This window comes from Scyliorhinus canicula, chromosome 11 (genome assembly GCF_902713615.1).
Source record: "Scyliorhinus canicula chromosome 11, sScyCan1.1, whole genome shotgun sequence".
Taxonomy (NCBI): Eukaryota; Metazoa; Chordata; class Chondrichthyes; order Carcharhiniformes; family Scyliorhinidae; genus Scyliorhinus; species Scyliorhinus canicula.
This window is the reverse complement of record NC_052156.1, coordinates 123,988,576-124,009,127: the sequence shown is the minus strand read 5'-3', so window position 1 is coordinate 124,009,127 and position 20,552 is coordinate 123,988,576. Positions and strand designations below refer to the sequence as shown.

Genomic DNA, 20,552 nt, shown 5'->3' with positions numbered 1-20,552 from the left:
GCCCCAAATTGGGACGATGCGGGGTTTATGCGGCGTATGTTGGGCCGCATTCCGGACCTGGAGGTGGGGGGCCTGATCATGGGGGGGGGGGGGGGGGGGGGGACTTCAACACAGTACTGGATCCCCCATTGGATCGATCCAAGTCCCGGATGGGTAGGAGGCCGTCGGCGGCTAAGGTGCTGAGGGGATTCATGGACCAGATTTTGGGGGGGGGGGGGGTGTGGATCCCTGGAGGTTTGCAAGGCCAAGGGCCAGGGAGTACTCGTTTTTCTCCCACGTACATAAGGCCTACTCGAGGATTGATTTTTTTGTCCTGAACAGGGGGTTGGTGTCGAGGGTGGAGGATGTGGAATACTCCGCCATTGCCATTTCAGTTCATGCCCCGCACTGGGTGGACCTCGGGCTGGGGGAAGAGAGGGACCAACGTCCGCTCTGGCGCTTGGAGGTGGGGCTGCTGGCAGATGAGGAGGTGGCCGAGAGGGTTCTGGGGTGTATCGAGAGGTACCTTGAGGCCAATGATAACGGGGAGGTCCGAGTGGGGACAGTCTGGGACTGAAGGCGGTGATGAGGGGGGAATTGATCTCCATCAGAACCCATAGGGAGAAGGGAGAGCAGAGGGAGAGGGAGAGACTGATAGGGGAGATGGTGCGGGTGGATAGGAGATATGCGGAGGCCCCAGAGGAGGGATTGCTGGGGGAGAGGCGAAGCCTTCAGGCCAGATTCGACCTATTGACTACCAGAAAGGCGGAAGCTCAGTGGAGGAATGCACAGGGGCGGTGTATGAATACGGGGAGAAGGCGAGCAGGATGCTGGCGCACCAGCTCCGATAGCGTGACACGGCCAGGGAGATTGGGGGAGTGACGGATAAGGCTGGGAAGGTGGTGCGGAGGGGAGTAGATGTTAATGGGATCTTCAGAGACTTCTATGGGGAACTGTACCGGTCGGAGCCCCCGGTGGAGGGGGGTGGAATGGGGCTCTTCTTGGACAAGCTGCGATTCCCGAGGGTGAAGGAGGAGCAGGTGGAGGGACTGGGGGCGCCGATCGAGCTGGAGGAGGTGGTCAAAGGGATAGGGACCATGCAGTCGGGGAAGGCGCCGGGGCCGGACGGGTTTCCGGTGGAATTTTATAAAAGGTATTTGAACCTGTTGGGCCCCCAGTTGATCCCCCGGACCTTTAACGAGGCAAGGGAGGGGGGGCTTTGCCCCCAACTATGTCACGGGCGCTGATTTCCTTGATCCTGAAGCGGGACAAGGACCCTCTGCAGTGCGGGTCATATAGGCCGATTTCGCTGCTGAACGCCGATGCTAAGCTGCTGGCAAAGATCCTGGCCACCAGAATAGAAGATTGCATGCCCGGGGTCATTCATGAGGACCAGACGGGGTTTGTGAGGGGAAGGCAGTTGAATACGAACGTGCGAAGGCTCCTCAATGTCATTATGCCGGCCATGGAAGGGGAAGCGGAGATAGTGGTGGCATTGGATGCGGAGAAGGCCTTCGATGGGGTTGGGTGGGAGTATTTGTGGGAGGTGTTGGAGAGGTTTGGATTTGGGGAGGGGTTTATTCGGTGGGTGAGGCTGCTCTACGAGGCCCCGATGGCGAGTGTAGCCACAAATAGGAGGAGGTCGGAGAACTTTCGGCTGTACCGGGGGACGAGACAGGGGTGCCCCCTGTCCCCCTTGCTCTTCGCGTTGCCAATTGAGCCCCTGGCCATGGCATTGAGGGAGTCAGGGAACTGGAGGGGCCTGGTGCGGGGGGGGGGCATCGAGTGTCGCTATATGCGGACGACCTGTTGCTGTATGTGGCGGACCCGGTGGGGGGGGATGACGGAGGTGATGAGGATTCTTAGTGAATTCGGGGGTTTCTTGGGGTATAAGTTGAACCTGGGAAAGAGTGAGGTGTTTGTGGGGATCAAGAGGAGGGGATTGGTAGGCTCCCATTGAAGCAGGCAGGGAAGAGCTTCAGGTACCTAGGGGTCAAGGTGGCAGGGAGCTGGGGGGCCCTGCACAAGCTCAACCTCACAAGGCTGGTGGAGCAGATGGAGGAGGAGTTTAAGTGGTGGGATATGTTACCGCTGTCACTGGCGGGGAGGGTGCAGTCCGTTAAGATGACGGTGCTACCGAGGTTTTTGTTCCTGTTCCAGTGCCTTCCCATCCTTATCCCGAAGGCCTTTTTTAGGAGGGTCAACAGGAGTATCACGGGATTTGTGTGGGCGCATGGGACTCCGAGGGTGAGAAGAGTGTTTCTGGAACGAGGCAGGGATAGTGGGGGGCTGGCGTTGCCCAACCTCTGTGGGTACTATTGGGCTGCCAACGCAGCGATGGTGCGTAAGTGGGTAATGGACGAGGAAGGGGCAGCATGGAAGAGGATGGAGGCGGCGTCATGTGTGGGCACGAGCCTAGAGGCGCTGGTAACGACGTCATTGCCGCTCCCTCCAACGAGGTATACCACGGGCCCGGTGGTGGCGGCTACCCTCAAAATTTGGGGGCAATGGAGACGGCATAGGGGAGAAGTGGGGGGCTCGATGGAGGCCCCGATACGGGGGATCATCGGTTTGTCCCAGGGAGCATTGATGGCGGATTTCTGGGCTGGCACAGGGCAGGGGTTAGGAGGTTGAGGGACCTGTTTGTGGAGGGGAGGTTCGCGAGCTTGGGGAAGTTTGGGCTCCCCCCGGGGAACATGTTTAGGTACATGCAGGTGAGGGCGTTAGCCAGGCAGCAGGTGGAGGGGTCCCCCTCGCTGCCCCCATGAGGGTTGCCGGATCGGTTGCTCTCGGGGGTGTGGGTTGGAGGAGGGAGGATTTCGGACATATACCGGGTAATGCAGGAGGGAGACGAGGCCTCGGTGGAGGAACTGAAGGGTAAATGGGAAGAGGAGCTGGGTGAGGAGATTGAGGAGGGGACGTGGGGGGGTTGGATCAGGGAGAGGGAGAACAGTGTACATGGGTTTGTGGGATGTGGCAGGTGTTATCTCTTTCCCTTTTGTTGTAGGGTGTTCTTTTGTTGTTTGTTTTTTGTTTTTTTTCTCTTCTTTTGTTTGTAGTTGCTTTTGAAGTTGGGTGGGAATTGTTCTTGGGGTGTTACCGCGGTTGGTTTGTTAATAGAGCTGAGTTGTTTACATTTTGTAAAAATTTCAAAAAAAATTATTTTTTAAAAAAGGAAGTGACAAAGTGGGTGTAACATCTTGAGTGGAGTGTCTGCAGTGTGCACACCTCCCAAAGGACGTAACTCCTACCTTCCTGCCTTTTAATCAGTTTTGTTAAAATCCTAGCTATCTGCCCATGCCAACTTTACTATAGCATGGGCAGTGTGATATTCAGATAAATTTGGCTTATTAACAAGCTCAATTGCCCATTTATTACCTTAAAAATGGTGGGAGGGCTGCCAATTTAGGTGCTTGGCACCTAGCGTTTTTGTGAGGAATGGGGCAGGTTGAGAGGGAAGGCGGTGGGCTAGCCACCCATCATATTTTCTATATCACCTCCCCCCACCCCGCAATAACAGGCCTGGCAGAGGGATCATAAAACCTAGCCCCATAACACTTAAACAGAGCTTATCCATCTTCAGGAGAGCTTCTATCCACTCCATCAGTTGTTAACTCCAACATTGCACTCCCACACCAAGTCCCTTGCAACAGCCAAAATAGGGTCTGTTTGAACACAGCACAGTGGTCCTGCTGAGTTCTGATTTCCCTCCTATGTGATTCATACTCTACCTCGTTCCTTGTGTTGGCAAAAATTGGGCCAGTCAGAAATGGGGGTGAGACTTTTCAAATTGATCCCTCCCCTCCTTCCCCCCAACCACCATTTTTAATGGATTTTCCCCAACTCTGCAAAAATCTGACCCTTGGTCTGTGCTATAACATGAATAGATATTGTTCAAGGAGTAGAGTTCCATGTACATATCCAAGGATGATCTGCTAAATGCATATCACACTCCAATATAGCACCAGCCCTAAAACTGCCTGATAATAGCTGGGTTATTTTCCAGCTATTATTTTCCAAAAATACTTTCTCTTAATTCTAGGGTACGAGTTCTGCTCATCAGTCACTCAAGGGCAACTAACAAATGATTTTTAATTATTTTGACGCAATACATTATACTGGCAATTGGGCAGGGTTATACAAATTGTTTCATATAAACGCATCTGGTACAAGTAATTGGGACTGTTTGCAAAGCAGATTAAGGGAATTCTTTGAAATATTCTGCCTGATATTTGTCTCTTAGCTTCACTAAAATGGACAACCTCATCATTATCTCATTGCTGTTTATGGGATCTTGCAAGCACAAACTGGCTGCACGTTTCCAATATTCAAATTTTCCTTCTAATATTTCCTTTGCTGCGTGTGATTGTTGCACTGCAGGGTCTCTTAAAGATCTCCGCATGGCTGAGTATGAACCCAATTTAAAGGAACCGCTTCTGGTGTGTGGCCTTTTTGATCCCTGCGCGGTAGGTTTTGGATTGCTGCAGACCGCAGTCCAGTGCTGCTTAGACGGAACATCGGTGACTGCACTTCACTGGCTGGAAAGTGCTTTGGGACATCCTGATATTATGTGAAAGGTACTTTATAAACGCAGGTTTAATTTTCTTTTGTCTTAAACCTCACCCTCTTACCCACAGCACCGCACAGGAGAAAAGGAAAGGAATAACAGCAAACAGGATTATTATTTAAACAATAAAATATTAAAGCATGCTGCTGTGCAGAGACCTGGGTGTGCTAGTGCATGAGTCACAGAAAGTTGGTTTACAGGTGCAACAGGTGATAAAGAAGGCAAATGGAATTTTGGCCTTCATTGCTAGAGGGATGGAGTTTAAGACTAGGGAGGTTATGCTGCAATTGTATACGGTGTTAGTGAGGCCACACCTGGAGTATTGTGTTCAGTTTTGGTCTCCTTACTTGAGAAAGGACATACTGGCACTGGAGGGTGTGCAGAGGAGATTCACTAGGTTAGTCCCAGAGCTGAAGGGGTTGGATTACGAGGAGAGATTGAGTAGACTGGGACTGTACTCATTGGAATTTAGAAGGATGGCGGGCGGGGGGGGGGGGGGGGGGGGAAGGAGAATGTTATAGAAACATTTAAAATTATGAAGGGAATAGATAGGATAGATGCGGGCAGGTTGTTTCCACTGGCGAGTGAAAGCAGAACTAGGGGACATAGCCTCAAAATAAGGGGAAGTAGATTTAGGACTGAGTTTAGGAGGAACTTCTTCACCCAAAGGGTTGTGAATCTATGGAATTCCTTGCCCAGTGAAGCAGTTGAGGCTGCCTCATTAAATGTTTTTAAGATAAAGATAGATAGTTTTTTGAAGAATAAAGGGATTAAGGGTTATGGTGTTCAGGCCGGAAAGTGGAGCTGAGTCCACAAAAGATCAGCCATGATCTCATTGAATGGCGGAGCAGGCTCGAGGGGCCAGATGGCCTACTCCTGGTTCTTATGTTCTTATGAAACCTTTTTGTCGTACGCCAACATATATACCCAGCGCAAAGATAATTTTGCTTGCTGTAATAAAATGAAGCATTTGCAGAAACCAACATTTATTTGTTGTAATATCATGTCGGGGTACCTGGCGGTTTTACGTCTTCAGTGCCTGATGTGAAGAGGCTCAGAGGTTCCAGTATGTCTTTATATCGTTGGTGGAATTCCTTAGCTGCAGCTGTGCTTCGCACTATAGAATAGAAACCATTTCTATTTGATAGCTTCTTGTTTTTATCTTCCATAATTGTTACACCAAGACTGTTAGACTTCATTGTAGGAAATCACTGTTGAAAAGAAAATAACAAAAATGTATTTTCCAAATGGTCCAAATTTTACAACTTGCCAATTTTTAAAAATGTAAAAATCATGCCTTGTATTTGCACCATTTGCAGGAGTAAAGTCAACTTCCACATGTCTATTGGTGACACTCAGCTCTAGCTTTCCTTCACCATCCTCAATTTCAACTGAATGGACTGACTATTGTCCAGAATTATATTATCTGAAGTTTACCCTACGTACAGGATTTCATATTGCTGGCGGTTTCTGATTCCCTGATAACGGGGTCCTTCAAGTGCAGACTTGTTGAGTTTGGTTTGGTGGTGGGGCGGGGAGGGAGGGGATGTGAGCGAGGTGGGTGCGATAGGAATACTGATGCATTGCCACCTTTTTTATGTTTTCTTATTTGTTTGTTATTATTGATTTATTTATTTATTAACTGATGATTTGACAACCCCCCCCCCCCCCCCCCCCCCCCCCCCCCAAGCACCTGAAACATTATGTGCCCACTGCTAATTGGCCCAATTTTGGAAGAAGAAGACTGCTAAAATCCTACATGCCTAAAGTCATCAGTCTGCCAAAAAACAGGCTAAGATCCAAAATTGCAACTTAGAGTGACGTCATATAAGAGCAAGAGACACAAAAGCTAGTTCCGGCAGGGTCTTTGTTTTTGATCCCTTTTACCCATTTTTTCAGGGGATTTTGGTGTCCACACCTGGCAGAATGAGCCACCACGGGCGGTGATAATCCACTTTCATGGCTACCAATGGAAGGAGGAGGCCCTGGAGTGGGCAAAAAAAATCCAAAATATTGATTGGGACGGGCACGGTGCGGATATATCAGGATATTGGGATTGAGCTGGCAAAAAGGCATGCGGCCTTCAAAAAGGCAAAGGTGGTGTTTTATAGCAAAGGTGTGCGATACAGGATGGTGCACCTAGTGGAACTGCGGGTTGCAATGGACTCAATGGGGCGGCACAGTGGTGCAGTGGTTAGCACTCCAGCCTCACGGTGCCGAGGACCTGGGTTCCATCCCAGCCCTGGGTCACTGTCCATGTGGAGTTTGCACATTCTCCCCATGACTGCGTGGATTTGACCCCCACAACCCAAAGATGTGCAGGATAGGTGAATCAGCCACACTAAATTCCCCTTAATTGGAAAAAAAAGAATTGGGCGATTTGAATTTACAAAACAATACATTTATGCCTCTTTTTGTTACGTTTTTGTTCTTTTGGGGGTTGTGGCTGTAAGAAGATTGATATGTTTCTTGGAGGGAGAGAAGCTTGTTAATGTTGATGGGGTTTGGGCACGTTGTGAGGGGAGAAAAGAGTGGCTCAGGAGGAATTGGGTGGTTATTGTTTTTAGGGGGGAATTGAAGGGGAACCCGAAATTGGGGCCACTTTGCTAGCAGGAAGGAGAGGGGGTGGCTAGCGAATGGGAGTGGAGTGCGGGGAGAGTCTGCGACTCATTGGGCCAGGTTGGGTGGGGCACAATGGGTCTAGTTGTTTGTTTGTTTGTTGGGGGGATGGGGTGATTGTGGCAGCAGGCAGTCTGCGAATCTGGAGGGGAGTGGACAATGGGTGGGGGAGGGAGGGGGGGGAAGAACTAACAGTCACCAGGGCATTCTCTTTGTCTCACCCAAGAGAAGAGGCTGGAAACCGTTTTAGGTGGGCCTGGGGCCCAGGAATGTGTGTATGAATGGTGCTGATGACTGACTCAAGGAGGGTGGGGTGAGGGTCCCCGATAAGGTTAGTCACCTGGAACGTGCGGGGCTTGGGGGGTCTCTGAAGACAGTAGGACCCGAGGAGGTGGCGATTCTGGTTGGGAAGAGAGTTCGTTTTCAGGCGGGGACAGTTCTGGCCGATCAGGGACTCATTATGTGATTGTTACCGGTATACTGGAGGGAAGGCCATGATGTTGGTAAACGTGTGCGCCCCGAATTGAGACAATGTTAAGTTTATGGGATGATTGCTGGCTGGGTTCCTGGTAGAATTCTATAAGAAGTTTGCAGATCAGTTGGCTCCATTGGTGATGGGGATGTTTAACGGTTCACTGACATGGAGTTCTCTCCTGGAGATATTGGGGGAGGCATTTACCTCCCTCCTGAATAAGGATAAGATCCCCACAGAGTGTGGGTCGTACCGCCCGATTTCACTGCTTATTATGAATACGAAGCTTTTGGCTAAGGTCTTAGCATTGAGATTGGAGCCCTGTCTCCCAGAGGTAGTGGGGGAAGATCAGACGGGCTTTGTGAAGGACAATAAAATGTCATCCAACATGAGGCGGATGCTCAACGCAGTTCTTATCCTGGCACTGGGGCTGGAACTGGAGATAATCGTGTCTCTGGACATAGAAAAAGCATTTGATAGTGTTGAGCGGAGCTATCTTTTTCTGATTCTGGAGAGGTTTGGGTTGGGTTTATGTCGTGGGTGCAGCTGGTATACGAAGTTTCGTCTGTCGTGTGCACACTAACACCATGAGTTCAGTGTCGTTTCGGCTGCGTAGGGGGGCAAGGCAGGGATGTCCTATGTCTCCTCCTTTGTTTGCGTAGGCGATCGGGCTATTAGCTACCGCTTTGAGGGTCTCGGATAAATTGAAAGGAATTGTGAGGGGTGGAGTAGAACACAGGGTATCCCTGTATGCAGATGACCTCTTGCTGTACGTAAGGGATCCAGGGCCAGATACGGGGGACATCAAGGGCATATTGAAGAGGTCAGCTCCTTCTCATGGTATAAATTAATTTTTGGGAAAGGCAATTATTTTCTGGTTAACCTTTCGGGGGAAGGAGCTGAATTGGGAGGGGTGCTGTCGTTCCGTCTGGTTGGGACTAGCTTCCGGAATCTGGGGGGTCTAGGTGGCTCGGGATTGGGCTTGGCTTCGCAAATTGAATTGCACTTGCCTGCTGAGCAGAGTCAGGGAGGATTTACAGAGGTAGGTCAGCCTTCCGTTGTCGCTGGTGGGCTGGGTTCAATCCATTAAGATGAATATCTTGTTTTTATTTCAATGCCTCCAACTTTTTCTACCCGAGTCGTTCTTCCAGGGGATGGAGCGGCTCATAGCAGGTTTCATATGGTTGAGGGGAAATCCTCGGATTCAGAGAGGGTCCTTCAGAGGGATATGTAGGCAAGAGGGGCTGACGCTCCAGAATTTGAAGTTTTATTATTGAGTAACCGAGCACGGTGGCGCAGTGGTTAGCACGGCTGCCTCACAGCGCTGAGGTCCCAGATTCAATCCTGGCTCTGGGTCACTGTCCGTGTGGAGTTTGCACATTCTCCCCATGTTTGCATGGGTTTTGCCCCCACAACCCAAAGATGGGCAGGGTAGGTGGATTGGCCATGCTAAATTGCCCCTTAATTGGAAAAATGAATTGGGTACTCTAAATTTAAAAAAATAATTATTGAGCAGCCAATGCGAAGAAGGTTGTGTGGTGACCAGGAAGCTACCTGGGTGGCAATGGAATCAGGGTCTTGCAAACGGACTAGCTTGGAGGTGCTGGTGCTGGTGATGTAGTCTCTGCCGTTTGCTCCGGCAAAATGTTCTTTGAACCCGGTGGTCATCTTCACCTTGAAAATATGGCGACAACTTCATCAGCATTTTAAGCTGGGGGCAGAGTCAAGATGGGCTCCTATCTGTCGGAATCATTTGTTTGAGCAGCTGAAATTGAATGCCACATTTGGTGGGTTGGAAAGGTATGGGGCTGGAGAGGGTGAAGATTTGTTTCTGGAGGGTTGGTTTGTCAGCTTGGAGGAGTTGAAGGAGAAAGCAGGAATTGTGGGTTTGGATACATTCAGGTACTTCCAGGTATGGGATATTGTTCGGCGGACATTTCCGACATTCCCGCCGCTGTCCACTTTATTGGACAGGGTACTCTCTCCTGTGCACAGTCGGAAGAGGGCAGCATGTCCAGGATATATAGATGGATCTTGGGGGAAGAGCAGGTTTCAGTAGAAGAGGTGAAGGCCAGTGGGATGAGGAGTTGGGATCCATTTTGGAGGAGCTGGTGTAGAGTGAGACAGTCCACAGGGTGAATGCAATGTCATCCTGTGCGAGGTTGAGCTTGATCCAGCTCAAGGTGGTGTTTAAAGGCGCACCTTCCCAAGCTCAGAATGAATCGATTTTTTGGGGAGCATTGAAGATAGACGCGAGCAGCGTTCGAGAGGGCCCGTGAGCCACATGCACATGTTCTGGTCCTGTCCCAAATTGGTGGGTTTTTGGGGTTTTTCTTCAGCACCATATCGACAATCCTAAATGTTGACTTAGAGCCCTGTCCGTTAGTAGCTATATTTGGGGACCAGCCGGAGTTGAGGCCGGGTGCAGAGGCGAATGCCCTGGCTTCACCTCCTTGATTGCTCGGCGGCCAATTCTGCTGAGTTGGAGGTTGGTGATGCCACCTAGTGCCTCAGTGTGGCTAGGTGTCTTGATGGAGTTCTGTACCTCAAGAAGGTCAAGTTCACTGTAAGGGGGGTCGATTGATGGGTTCTACCATAGATGACGGCCTTTCATATTGTACTTTAAGGAATTGATCACTGTTAGCTTAATGAGAGGCGGAGATGGGTGGGTTGTTTGAGTTGTATTTCCGTCACAGGACATATTGTTACTGTTGTCATTTGGAACTTTTTCTCTTGTTTAGAAACATGCTGGTTTTGTTTTTCTTTGTAAATTTTTGATATAAAATGTTAAAAGTTCAATAAAAATATATTTTTTTAAAACACCCAAAATTTCCATTAATCTACTGGTCAATATCCCTGCTATCATTCTGCAGGTCAAGCCACAAGTGGAGTACAGTACATCGTGAGTGCAGATCTGATGTATTCATGTATGTCTTATGTTTTTCATGTATGGAATAATCTATCTGGACTCTAGGCAGAATACTACTTTTCGCTGTACCTCAGTACATGTGACAATTAGTCAAATCCAATCCAACGTGTCATGTCAAAATCTACTACACTTTTTATGTTGAGGATCTCAATGTCGACCTCAAGGGATCTGTCTCTATGCAATCTATGTTAAGAAAGATATTGAGACTGACAAGGGTTCTGGTCAAACACAAGTATCTGAAGTTTATTACTAGCAACAATGATTTACAGCTCTGCGTTGACCTTGATCTGCCTGGGTCCGATCAGTTACACAAGTTGATTACTTGACTGTGTGCCTGACACATAAGATGGGGCTGCATGGTAGCATGGTGGTTAGCACTGCTGCTTCACAGCGCCAAGGTCCCAGGTTCGATTCCCGGTTTGGGTTACTGTCTGTGCGGAGTGTGCATGTTCTCCCTGTGTCTGCGTGGGTTTGCTCCTGTTTCCTCCCACAAGTCCCAAAAGACGTGCTTGTTAGGTGAATTGGACATTCTGAATTCTCCCTCTGTGTACCTAAACAGGTGCCGGAATGTGGCGACTGGGGACTTTTCACAGTAACTTCATTGCACTGTTAATGTAAGCCTACTTGTGACAATAAAGATTATCATTAAATTATTTGGAGTCCTGCTGCTACAGGGTCACAGGCAATAGTGAGTATCTAACATAGAGGGTGTACTTTTATACTCCAGCCTCACACATGGTGATGTCACAGGGATGTCACTATGCAGCTTCTTAAAGGTACATGTCATTGTTTGCCTTGGCACACATACAATATCACAAGAACAAGCAGGTTTTTGACAAGGAAGGAGCACGTGATCAAATTAACCACTTTCATTGAAAATGGCTTTCAAAGGAAGCCGCTGAAAACAGAAATAATTTTCCTTGACCTTGTGGTATTTTCATAACTGTAAGAACTGCAAGACTTAATGAAATGTCTAGAGTAGCCACCAGAGGGAGCCACAGATACAAGTATGTACGTCATTGATGCTAAGCCTTGTGGGGAGGCAATAGTGCAGGAGTTAGCTAGAGAAAGACAGAAGAATTCATAGTGTGAGTAAGAGCAGATCATAGTTTATAACAGTATTAAGATTAGTTGTAGATGAGTGTAGTTTATATGTTAATAATCAACTGCGTATTATTTAGGAGTATGTGTTGAATCCAAATTAGTAGTGTTCATAAATGTATAGCTTTGTTCAAGTTCAAGCTATTTTGTGGTCTTTGTGAACACTATGTCGACCACTGTGAATTTAGCAACACAATGACCATCACAGACTTCACTGCAGCATATGAATTAGTTTGGTCAATTGGTTTAATTGTTAAAACATCAAGAGCTCTCCCTCCTCGTGTTATTGATGCCACTGAACTGCTACTCCGGGGCAGGCAATTCATATGGATATGATAACTCTTATGAGGATCACGGGGATCATTGATTGATCTCCCCTTGGGCTTCGTAGAAGACGTTCCCATGGTGGGCGGGTGGAGACCCGCCCAGCTGAGGCTCGTTAGCGGGACCTTTAAATTGAGCTCCCAGACCCGGACTGGAAGTTCCTAATAGTCCTGGGCTGGGACGTTTGTTTTGTGTGCCATGGTAGCAGCTTTATTTTAAGTTTAAAATAAACCTGTTTGGCCTTTCACTCTGTGCCTCTTGGAATTATTACATTGGCGACGAGGATCAAGCACAGGATTCTGAACCGCCTTTTCGAAACTCTCCAATGACAACTTAGGTAATAAACAAAGCAAAAATAAAAACGCGGAAATGTCCGTTTGGGAATCTCAGCCTTATGTTGTGGATGAGGAGGACTGGACGCAGTATGTAGAATGCACGCTCTACCTGTCCACCTCCAACGGCATAGAAGGGGATGACAAAAAGTTTTGGGTACTCTAAATTTAAAAAAAGACAAAAAGTTATCATTTTGACAGCTTGCGGGGCCCAAACATTCAGCATTATTTTTATTTTTTTTTAAATATGGAAGGCTTCAAGAATTTGTGTGTCATCCTTGTGCAGGGGCCATGCTAATCTTTTCTGTATCGTTCCAATTTTAGTATATGTGCTGCTGAAGCGAGCACATGTTCAGCATATTAAGAGTTTAACTTGTCCTGCAGCTTCTGACATTAAAACATTCAACGAGCTTGTGGAGTTAGTAAAGAACGATAATCACCCAAAGCCGTCCATAATCCTCCAGCATTACCAATTCAACAAAGCTGGCAGGACCTCTGGGGAACCCGTGACAGAATTCCTGGCTAGATTAAGAAAGCCAGCTGAACACTTCGAGTTTGGCCCAACCCTGACCGAGATGCTTATTGACCCTAGTGTGGGATCAATAATGTTGAGATACCATCAAAATTATTGGCAGAACCCACCCTATACCTCCAAAGGGCTACAGATTTAGCACTATTCTTGGAGAACACTAGGAAAGGGACCCAAAACTCCAAGGGATGAAGAACATTAACGTTCTCAGACCTCGGAAGGAGCCCATACAGAAAAGCCAGCATTCCCAGGGAAGGCTCCCACGTGCCTCACCCACCACCAACTCAATATTCAGAAAGGACATTCTGGCATCTCAAAAGATGGCCAGATACCCATAGAGGTACCAGGGAAGCCTCCCCGGAGGACTACAAATGCCAGCCACTAGGCTACTGTAAATTGCTAAAGGACGCAACCCAAGCAAGGCTGCCAGAATCAGCAGTGCACACGCCCAGGCCAGAAGCCAAAACCACCTAAGGCCCTGGGCCTTGCAAGCCTATCAGTAGAGGATGGAACAATACAGCTAAAACGTATCATCCTATGATTTCCCTGATAAAGGTAACACTCTTGGTCAATGGTCATTCCCTAGAAATGGAGGTGGATATGGGAGCTTGTGTCTCCATTATTGGGGAACAGACCTTCCAGAATCTCTGGATGGGCATCTTGCCCCAAGGCCTGCGTGACACCAGGGCCAAGTTGGCCACATATACAGGGGAACCATTGAAGATTATAGGAATCAATATGACCCCATTTACCTATGGGCAGCAGAATGGCCGACTCCCGCTCAGAGTTGTACGAGGACCAGGATCCAGCCACTTAGGCAGAGACTGGCTCCAGAGGCTCCATCTGGACTGGCTATAATTTTTTAAACTAGGAACCGGAGAACTGCAAGAGGTCATTGGCAAATACCCCAAAGTATTCTAAATAGGCCTTGGTAGAATAAAGGGAGCAAGGGCAAATATTTCAGGGCACAACCAGTCCCATATGCTTTACTTACCAAAGCAGAGATCGAACTCGAACTGTTAGAGAGCCTCGGGATAACTTTTTTAAAATGTTTTTATTGAGTTTTTTGTGGTATACAAATCAAGGATAAGTATGGACAAACAGGAGGGGACAGAGGAAAAGGAAAAATATTTATACATCAGTCGGTTTCAACTATTTACATACCTACATCATTGTTCTTTCACTTGCATTATTTACAGTGGTGATTGCGGTTTCCTGTTTTTCGTTCCCCACTGGTTTATTGGTTTAGCCTCGGGATAACATGACCAGTGCAGTTTGCAGAGTGGGCTGCACCAGTCGTCACTGCCCTCAAGCCAACAAGTCGGTGCACCTTTGAGGGGACTATAAACTAAAGGTTAATAAAGTCTCAATGTTTAGGTCAGTACCGCATGCCACACATAGAAGATCTATATGCAAAACTGGCAAGGGTCAAATCTTCATCAAACTAGATATGTGCCATGCCTACTCCTGCTAAAACTAGACGTGTCATCCATGAAATATATGATGATTAACACCCATAAGGGTTTATACAAATGTTCACACCTGCCTTTCGGAGTCTCATTGGCATGTGCCACTTTTCAACATATGATTGAGAACATTCTGCAAGGGCTTCCTTAGACAACGTAGTAATCACAAGGGGCCACAGAAAATGAGCACCTAGCAAACCTGAAGGAGGTTTTGCGATGATTTTTTAACACAGGTGTGCATCTCTAATGAGAAAAATGTATGTTCCGGGCAGGCATAGTGATCTAGCTGGAGTACCGAGTCAATAAAAAAATCCCTACACCCTATGGAGGATAAAGTCAAGGCTTTCAAAAAGGCACAGGCCCTGCAGAATACAACAGAATTAAAATTCCTGGGCTCCATAAACGTCTATGGGAAATGTATCCCAAATTTGGCCACTTTATTGTCCCCCCTGTACACTGTTAAAAAAACACCAGAAGTGGTCATGGCAGGTGCTGCAGGATGAAGCCTTTGTGAAGGTGACACAGCAGTTACTATAATCAAACATCATGGCTCATTTTGACCCCAAGAGAGAACATGTGATGCCTCTCCATATGGAGTAGGGGCAATACTTTCCCATTTATGGGAGGATGGCAGAGAGATCTATAGCATATGCATTCAGGACCATAGCGGATGCGGAAAGACACTATTCTCAGATCAAAAGAAAGGATTGGTGTTATTCTTGTGAAGAAATCCACCCATATGTCTACGTCCAACATTTCACAATCATAACAAACCATAAACCCCTGCTGTGTCTTTTCATAAAGGATAAAGCGATTTCCCCCGTTGCCTCAGCTCATTCCAAAATTGGGCATTACTGTTAGCGGCCTATGCATACTTTCTCGAGCACCACCCAGGAACACAAATTGCCAACGTGGATGCTCTGAGGTACCTCCCGCTGCCCACAAGCTTGGCCCCTCTGCTGGCATTAGAAGTAATCATGACCTTGAACTTCCTTGATACCTTGCCAGTACCCATGAAGCAGATTCAAGCATGGACTCAGAAAGACCCCACATTGGCAAAATTCTGCTATATGATCCTAAGTGGCAGAATCTGAGAACATCCCACAGATAGCATGAAACCCTTCCTCACTAAATGACAAGAGCCGAGTGTAGAAGATGGCTCATCCTGTGGGGAGCTCGGGTAGTCGTCCCCACCTCCATCACCCCCCAGGTCGTACCCAATCCTAATGGAATTTGACAATGGACACCCTGGGGAGTCCAAAATGAAAATGCTCACAATGAGCTATGTCTGGCCCGGGCTCAATACAGACATCAGGAATCTGATGAAGCAGTGTTCCTTGTGCCAGAGGAACCAGAATCTCCTGTCTTTGGCTTTTTTTGCACCCATGGGAATGGTCAGGATGGCCATGGGAGCAGGTGTCTGTGGACTTCACTGGCCTGTTCTTGGGTTTAATGTACCTTATTATGCTCGATGGTCACTCAAAATGTTAGAAATACATTGTATGTCCTATACACGTCTCATGCAATAATAGAAAAATACTGGAAAAGTTTTTGTATCCACAGCATACCAGAGGTCCTCGTATCTGATGCCAGTGGAGAAATTCAGGCCTTAATGAAGTCGAAGATTGAATACATCCGAACAGCAGAGTACTATATCCATCGTCTAACGGCAAACAGGCAGTTCAAACATTCAAAACCAGAATGGAGAACCAGCCCAGTTCCTCTTCGATTATAGAACCATGCCCCACGTGATTACGGGAGTTTCATCAGTGTGGTAGTATGGCTAGAGAGATCATATTACCGGAGAACCAGGCTGCCATTGGTACAGCCGCCTCGCTGCCCATTGGCCCAGGCAAGTCATGTGCCTCTCTGTCAATTGGTTGTGGCTGGTCATGTGACTCCCCGCCGATTGGCTGAGAGGTTAGTAGCTCCGCCTACAAGGCGGGGTATAAGAGCTCGTGTTGGCTGGCAGTCGGCCTTTCTCTGTACGACCACTGCCGGGCTCACATTTAGCGTATTAAAGCCTGTTGTTTAGAACTTCACTACGACTCGAGTCCAATTGATGGTGCATCAATCAGCGACATTGTTAATGGGACAATGACTGCTCACCAGGCTCAGCCTGCTATTTCTCCAACTTGGGGGGGGGGGGAGGTGGGTGAACTAAAAGCAGGAGACCCAAAAAAGAAACTACGACGCCAAAAGACTCAAAAGGACTTTCAGATGAGGAGATACAGTCTATGTGCGGAATTTTGGAGATGGCTCCCAATGCATCCCAGGAGTTATGCTGAAAACGTCTGGTCCAGTTTTTACAAAATCCAAGTCCAAGGGAAGGCCATGAAAAAGCACCTCAACCACCTGAGAAACAGGGAACTCACTCCAGCGAAGACAATTTCAGCAGCGACACGTCCTTGATGCCCATTGCAATTACCTCCAGCAAGGGGACTCAGCCTATGGAGGAACAGAGATTCATTGCCCCAACAATGAAGATTTGGAGCCCAAAATGGAGACTGAGAAGGTTGATCCTCCGCCGGAGGTCAGCACCGAACACGCGCCTCTGTCAGTGGTTCTTTGTCGCTCAACAAGGAAGCACAAACCCCAGTCCACTTCACCACACCCCCCCCCCCCCCCCTCCCCCTCTGATCCGGCTCCACCTACCACCGACTCAAAGACTTGTGCCAAACGATGAAAGAGGCCTCATCGCCGCAAGAATGAGCTGGATGATTTAGACTTGATGGGGAAGGGATGTGATAATCCTCACGAGGACCACGGGGGATCTTTGATTGATCTCCCCGTGGCGAGAAGGCAGTGGCCCGCCCAGCTGTGGCTTGTTAGCAGGTCCTTTAAATGCAGCTCCCAGGAGTGGACCGGCAGTTTCCGATAGTCCTGGGCTGGGAGGTTTGTTTTATGTGCCGTGGTAGCGTCTTTATTTTCAGTTTAAAAGAAACCAATTTGGCGTTTCGCTCTGTGCCTCCTGGAATCAATGCAGGTGACAAGACTAGCACTTGTAGGAAACAGATGAATGAGCTACCCAAAGGTTTGTCTTAGCCCCAGCTTTGTTCAACTTGTACAACTACCACCTACCCCCAAGCCAATCCTAGAAGTTTCTCATGTAGACAATATTTGCTGTGGCATATTAGCTTATACTTTGCTGGAACTGTAAGGTGCATTAAATGATGATAATGCAAAGCTGGCCAACTACTGCAATACATGGCATCTACAACCAAGCACCAGTAAAAAAGTCTCCTTCACAATGCTAAAAAGGAAATGAGCATCACCCTGGTTGGCCAGAGGCTGAACCACGATCCCCACCCTGCTTATCTAGATTGATTTCTTCGCCAAATTCTCATAGACAGACAGTACCTCTTCAAGACTGTGGCACAAATTAAAACCTCCTCAGTGAACTCTGGATAAAAGCAAATTACTGCGGATGCTGGAATCAAAAGAGAAAATGCTGGAAAATCTCAGCAGGTCTGGCAGCATCTGTATGGAGAGAAAACAGCTAACAAAAGCTTTGACAAAGGGTCCTCTGGACTCTAAATGTTAGCTCCTTTCTTTCCCTACAGATGCTGCCAGACCTGCTGAGATTTTCCAGCGTTTTCTCTTTTGTCTCCTCAGTAAACTGGTTAGTATCTCATACGGATCACAGGCCGATACCCTAAGGATCTCTGCTCTTGCCATCATGTACTCAATCACAGAATATTAGGAAACAATTGCCACTTTCCACCTTGTTTTTTCAAACCATAAATCAGTAGAGATACATTTCATGCACCATCCATCTGCTTCTCTTCCTCTGCAATGTCAATCTAGCTTTCTTCTTTTATCGATGTGGGTATTGCTAGCAAGGCCAGCAGTTATTACTCAGCGCTATTGCATTGAGAAGGTGATAGTGAGCTACATTTTGAACTATTGCAGTCCACATGAGCAGGTACACCCACAGTGCTACTGGGAAGGGGGTTCCAGGATTCTGATCACTGAAGGAATGATATTGTTCCACGTGAGGATGATGTGTGGTTTGGAGGGGAACTTGTAGATGGTTTTGTTCGAGACACACTCAAGTGGGCAAGTAACGGGTATTCCATCATACTCCTGACTTGTGCCTCATAAATGGTGAACATGATCTGGGGAGTCAGGAGGTGACCTGCTCTTGTAGCCACAGTATTTAAATGGTTGGTCCAGTTCAGTTTGTTGTCAATGGTAACCCCGAGGATGTTGATCATGCAGGATTCAGCAATGGTAATGCCATTGAATGTCATGAGGAGATGGTTGGATTCTCTCTTGTTGGAGATGGTAATTTCCTGGCACCGGATTGACACAAATGCTACTTATCGCTTATCAGCCCAAACATGAATGTTGCTGCATATGAACACAGGATGCTTCAATATCTGAGTCGTGAATGGTGCAATCATCAGTGTACATCCTCACTTCTGATCTTATCCTGGAGGGAAGGTCATTGACGAAGCAGCTGAAGGTGATTGGGCCTAGGGCACTACCCTGAACAACTCCTGCAGCAATGACCCAGAACTAAGTTGGACTCTAACAGCCACAACTACCTTCTTCTGTGCTTGGTATGACCCCCCCCCCCCCCCCCCCCCCCCCCCAGCAGTGGAGAGTTTTTCCCGAGTCACGTGGACTTCAATTTTATTTATGGTTCCTTTATGCCACACTCGGTCAAATACTGCCTTCCTATCAAGGGTAGTAACTCTTACCTCTCCTCGAGTTCAACTGTTTAGTCCAAGGCTGTAATGGGGCCAGTAGCCCTAGCAGAACCCAAAGTGAGCATCAGTGAGCATGTTCTTGCTGTGTATGTGCTGGTTGACAGCACTGTTGATGACCCCTTCCTTAATTTTGCTGATATGATCAAGAGGAGGCTGATAAGACAATAGCTCACTGCATTGGATTTGTCCTGCTTTTTGTGGACAGGCGATACCTGGGCAATTTTCCACATTGTCAGGTACTATCGATACAAGTGTTGCAGCTGAACGGTAAAATGTGCAAACAGATTACTTGAGACAACTCCAATTTTGCCTCCAAAATGTGTTAATGAACCTGTAGGTCAAGATATGAAGGATTATCTGACATTGTGCGGCGCAAGTAGGCTCTTTGCACTTTATTATTGTCACCTTTTCAAAATCACTATTTGTTTTGTAAAATATAGATGTGTAAAGTACGTTTCTGAACATCTAGGATGTGAAAAAATTGGTCTTGTAATAAATTAATATTGTGCTCAATAATCATAACATGACAATATGGGAATCTATCGAGTTGATGCTCGAACAGTGTGTGGAAATAAAGGTGTACAAATATATATGTATACCTTATATATAAAGTACCCCCAAGCTCTGTACAGAAACAGTAAAATACAGAACTGACTTCAAAAGTATAAATATGCTCATCAAATTAAGCATGATCTTTTACTATAACTGCAATAAATGTTAATGTGGATCTCAATACACTAACTGTGGAGCCTCTTGGTCATCATACATCCTCAAAGCCACATACAGCTGAGAATAGAGGTAGGGAATGCCCCCCTTACCTGGTGTGTGGACAGGCCTGGCTCTCAGTGTTGACGACCCAAGTTTGAGAGCAACTTGCTGCCTCATCCTTCGCCCGTGCCGCCCAGCCGGGACACGAACTCTTCACCCGGCTTCCTCCTCCAGTCTCCCTCCGCCCGACCACTCTCCGCAGTGTGGCGGAGGGATCCCGGGGAGGGTGAGATGAGAGAGTGCCGGCCGGTTGCTAGGAGACGGCCGTACACAGCTCCGCGGAGGGCCTGCCCATCATTCGCATCCCGGGAGAGGCGCGGGTGAGAGAGCTCCCGGCCTGGAAGATGGTTCATCTTGAATCCATGGTTTTGCGGAAGACGAGCTTTGATGGGCACCTGTCCTTGCCCAGAAAACCAGGGAGAGAGGGGCAGAGCTCCACTGGAGGTTTTCCCCTCCAGCCCCCAAACAACCTGACTCCGCCTCTTTCCCAAATCCATGCACCACACTGATCTAAAAGGGAAGGGAATATACACCACATATCATTCACACCCGCCCGCAGGTGTGTGTATGTGTCGACAGCAGGAATGGGAGTGACCACTGCAGAGTCCTTGTGGAGACCAAATCCCAACCTCACACTCGGAACACCCCCATGTTAACATAGAACATAGAACAGTACAGCACAGAACAGGCCCTTCGGCCCTCGATGTTGTGCCGAGCAATGATCACCCTACTTAAACCCACGTAACCCGTA

At 47.8% G+C, this 20,552-nt stretch overlaps 1 protein-coding gene and 1 non-coding gene across 3 annotated transcripts in view; both read right to left on the bottom strand.

Moving 5' to 3' along the window:
• ccdc87 (coiled-coil domain containing 87) overlaps window positions 1-20,358 on the bottom strand; it is a 174,548-nt gene extending 154,190 nt beyond the window's left edge. Inside the window, exons 1-2 of one of the 2 annotated variants that reach the window (XM_038811295.1) lie at window positions 19,852-20,358; window positions 5,562-5,757 (exon numbers count right to left, since the gene is read on the bottom strand). In XM_038811295.1, the coding sequence (XP_038667223.1) occupies window positions 5,562-5,745 (184 nt within the window). In that variant the 5' untranslated portion in view covers window positions 5,746-5,757; window positions 19,852-20,358. Of the gene's footprint in view, window positions 1-5,561; window positions 5,758-14,016; window positions 14,325-19,851 lie in introns of those variants that run through there. The other variant, XM_038811294.1, reaches the window with a different exon arrangement.
• On the bottom strand, window positions 12,565-12,671 carry LOC119974066. The gene has a single exon (XR_005462453.1). It is a non-coding gene; the product is annotated as a U6 spliceosomal RNA (small nuclear RNA).
• Window positions 20,359-20,552: the final 194 nt, after the last annotated feature.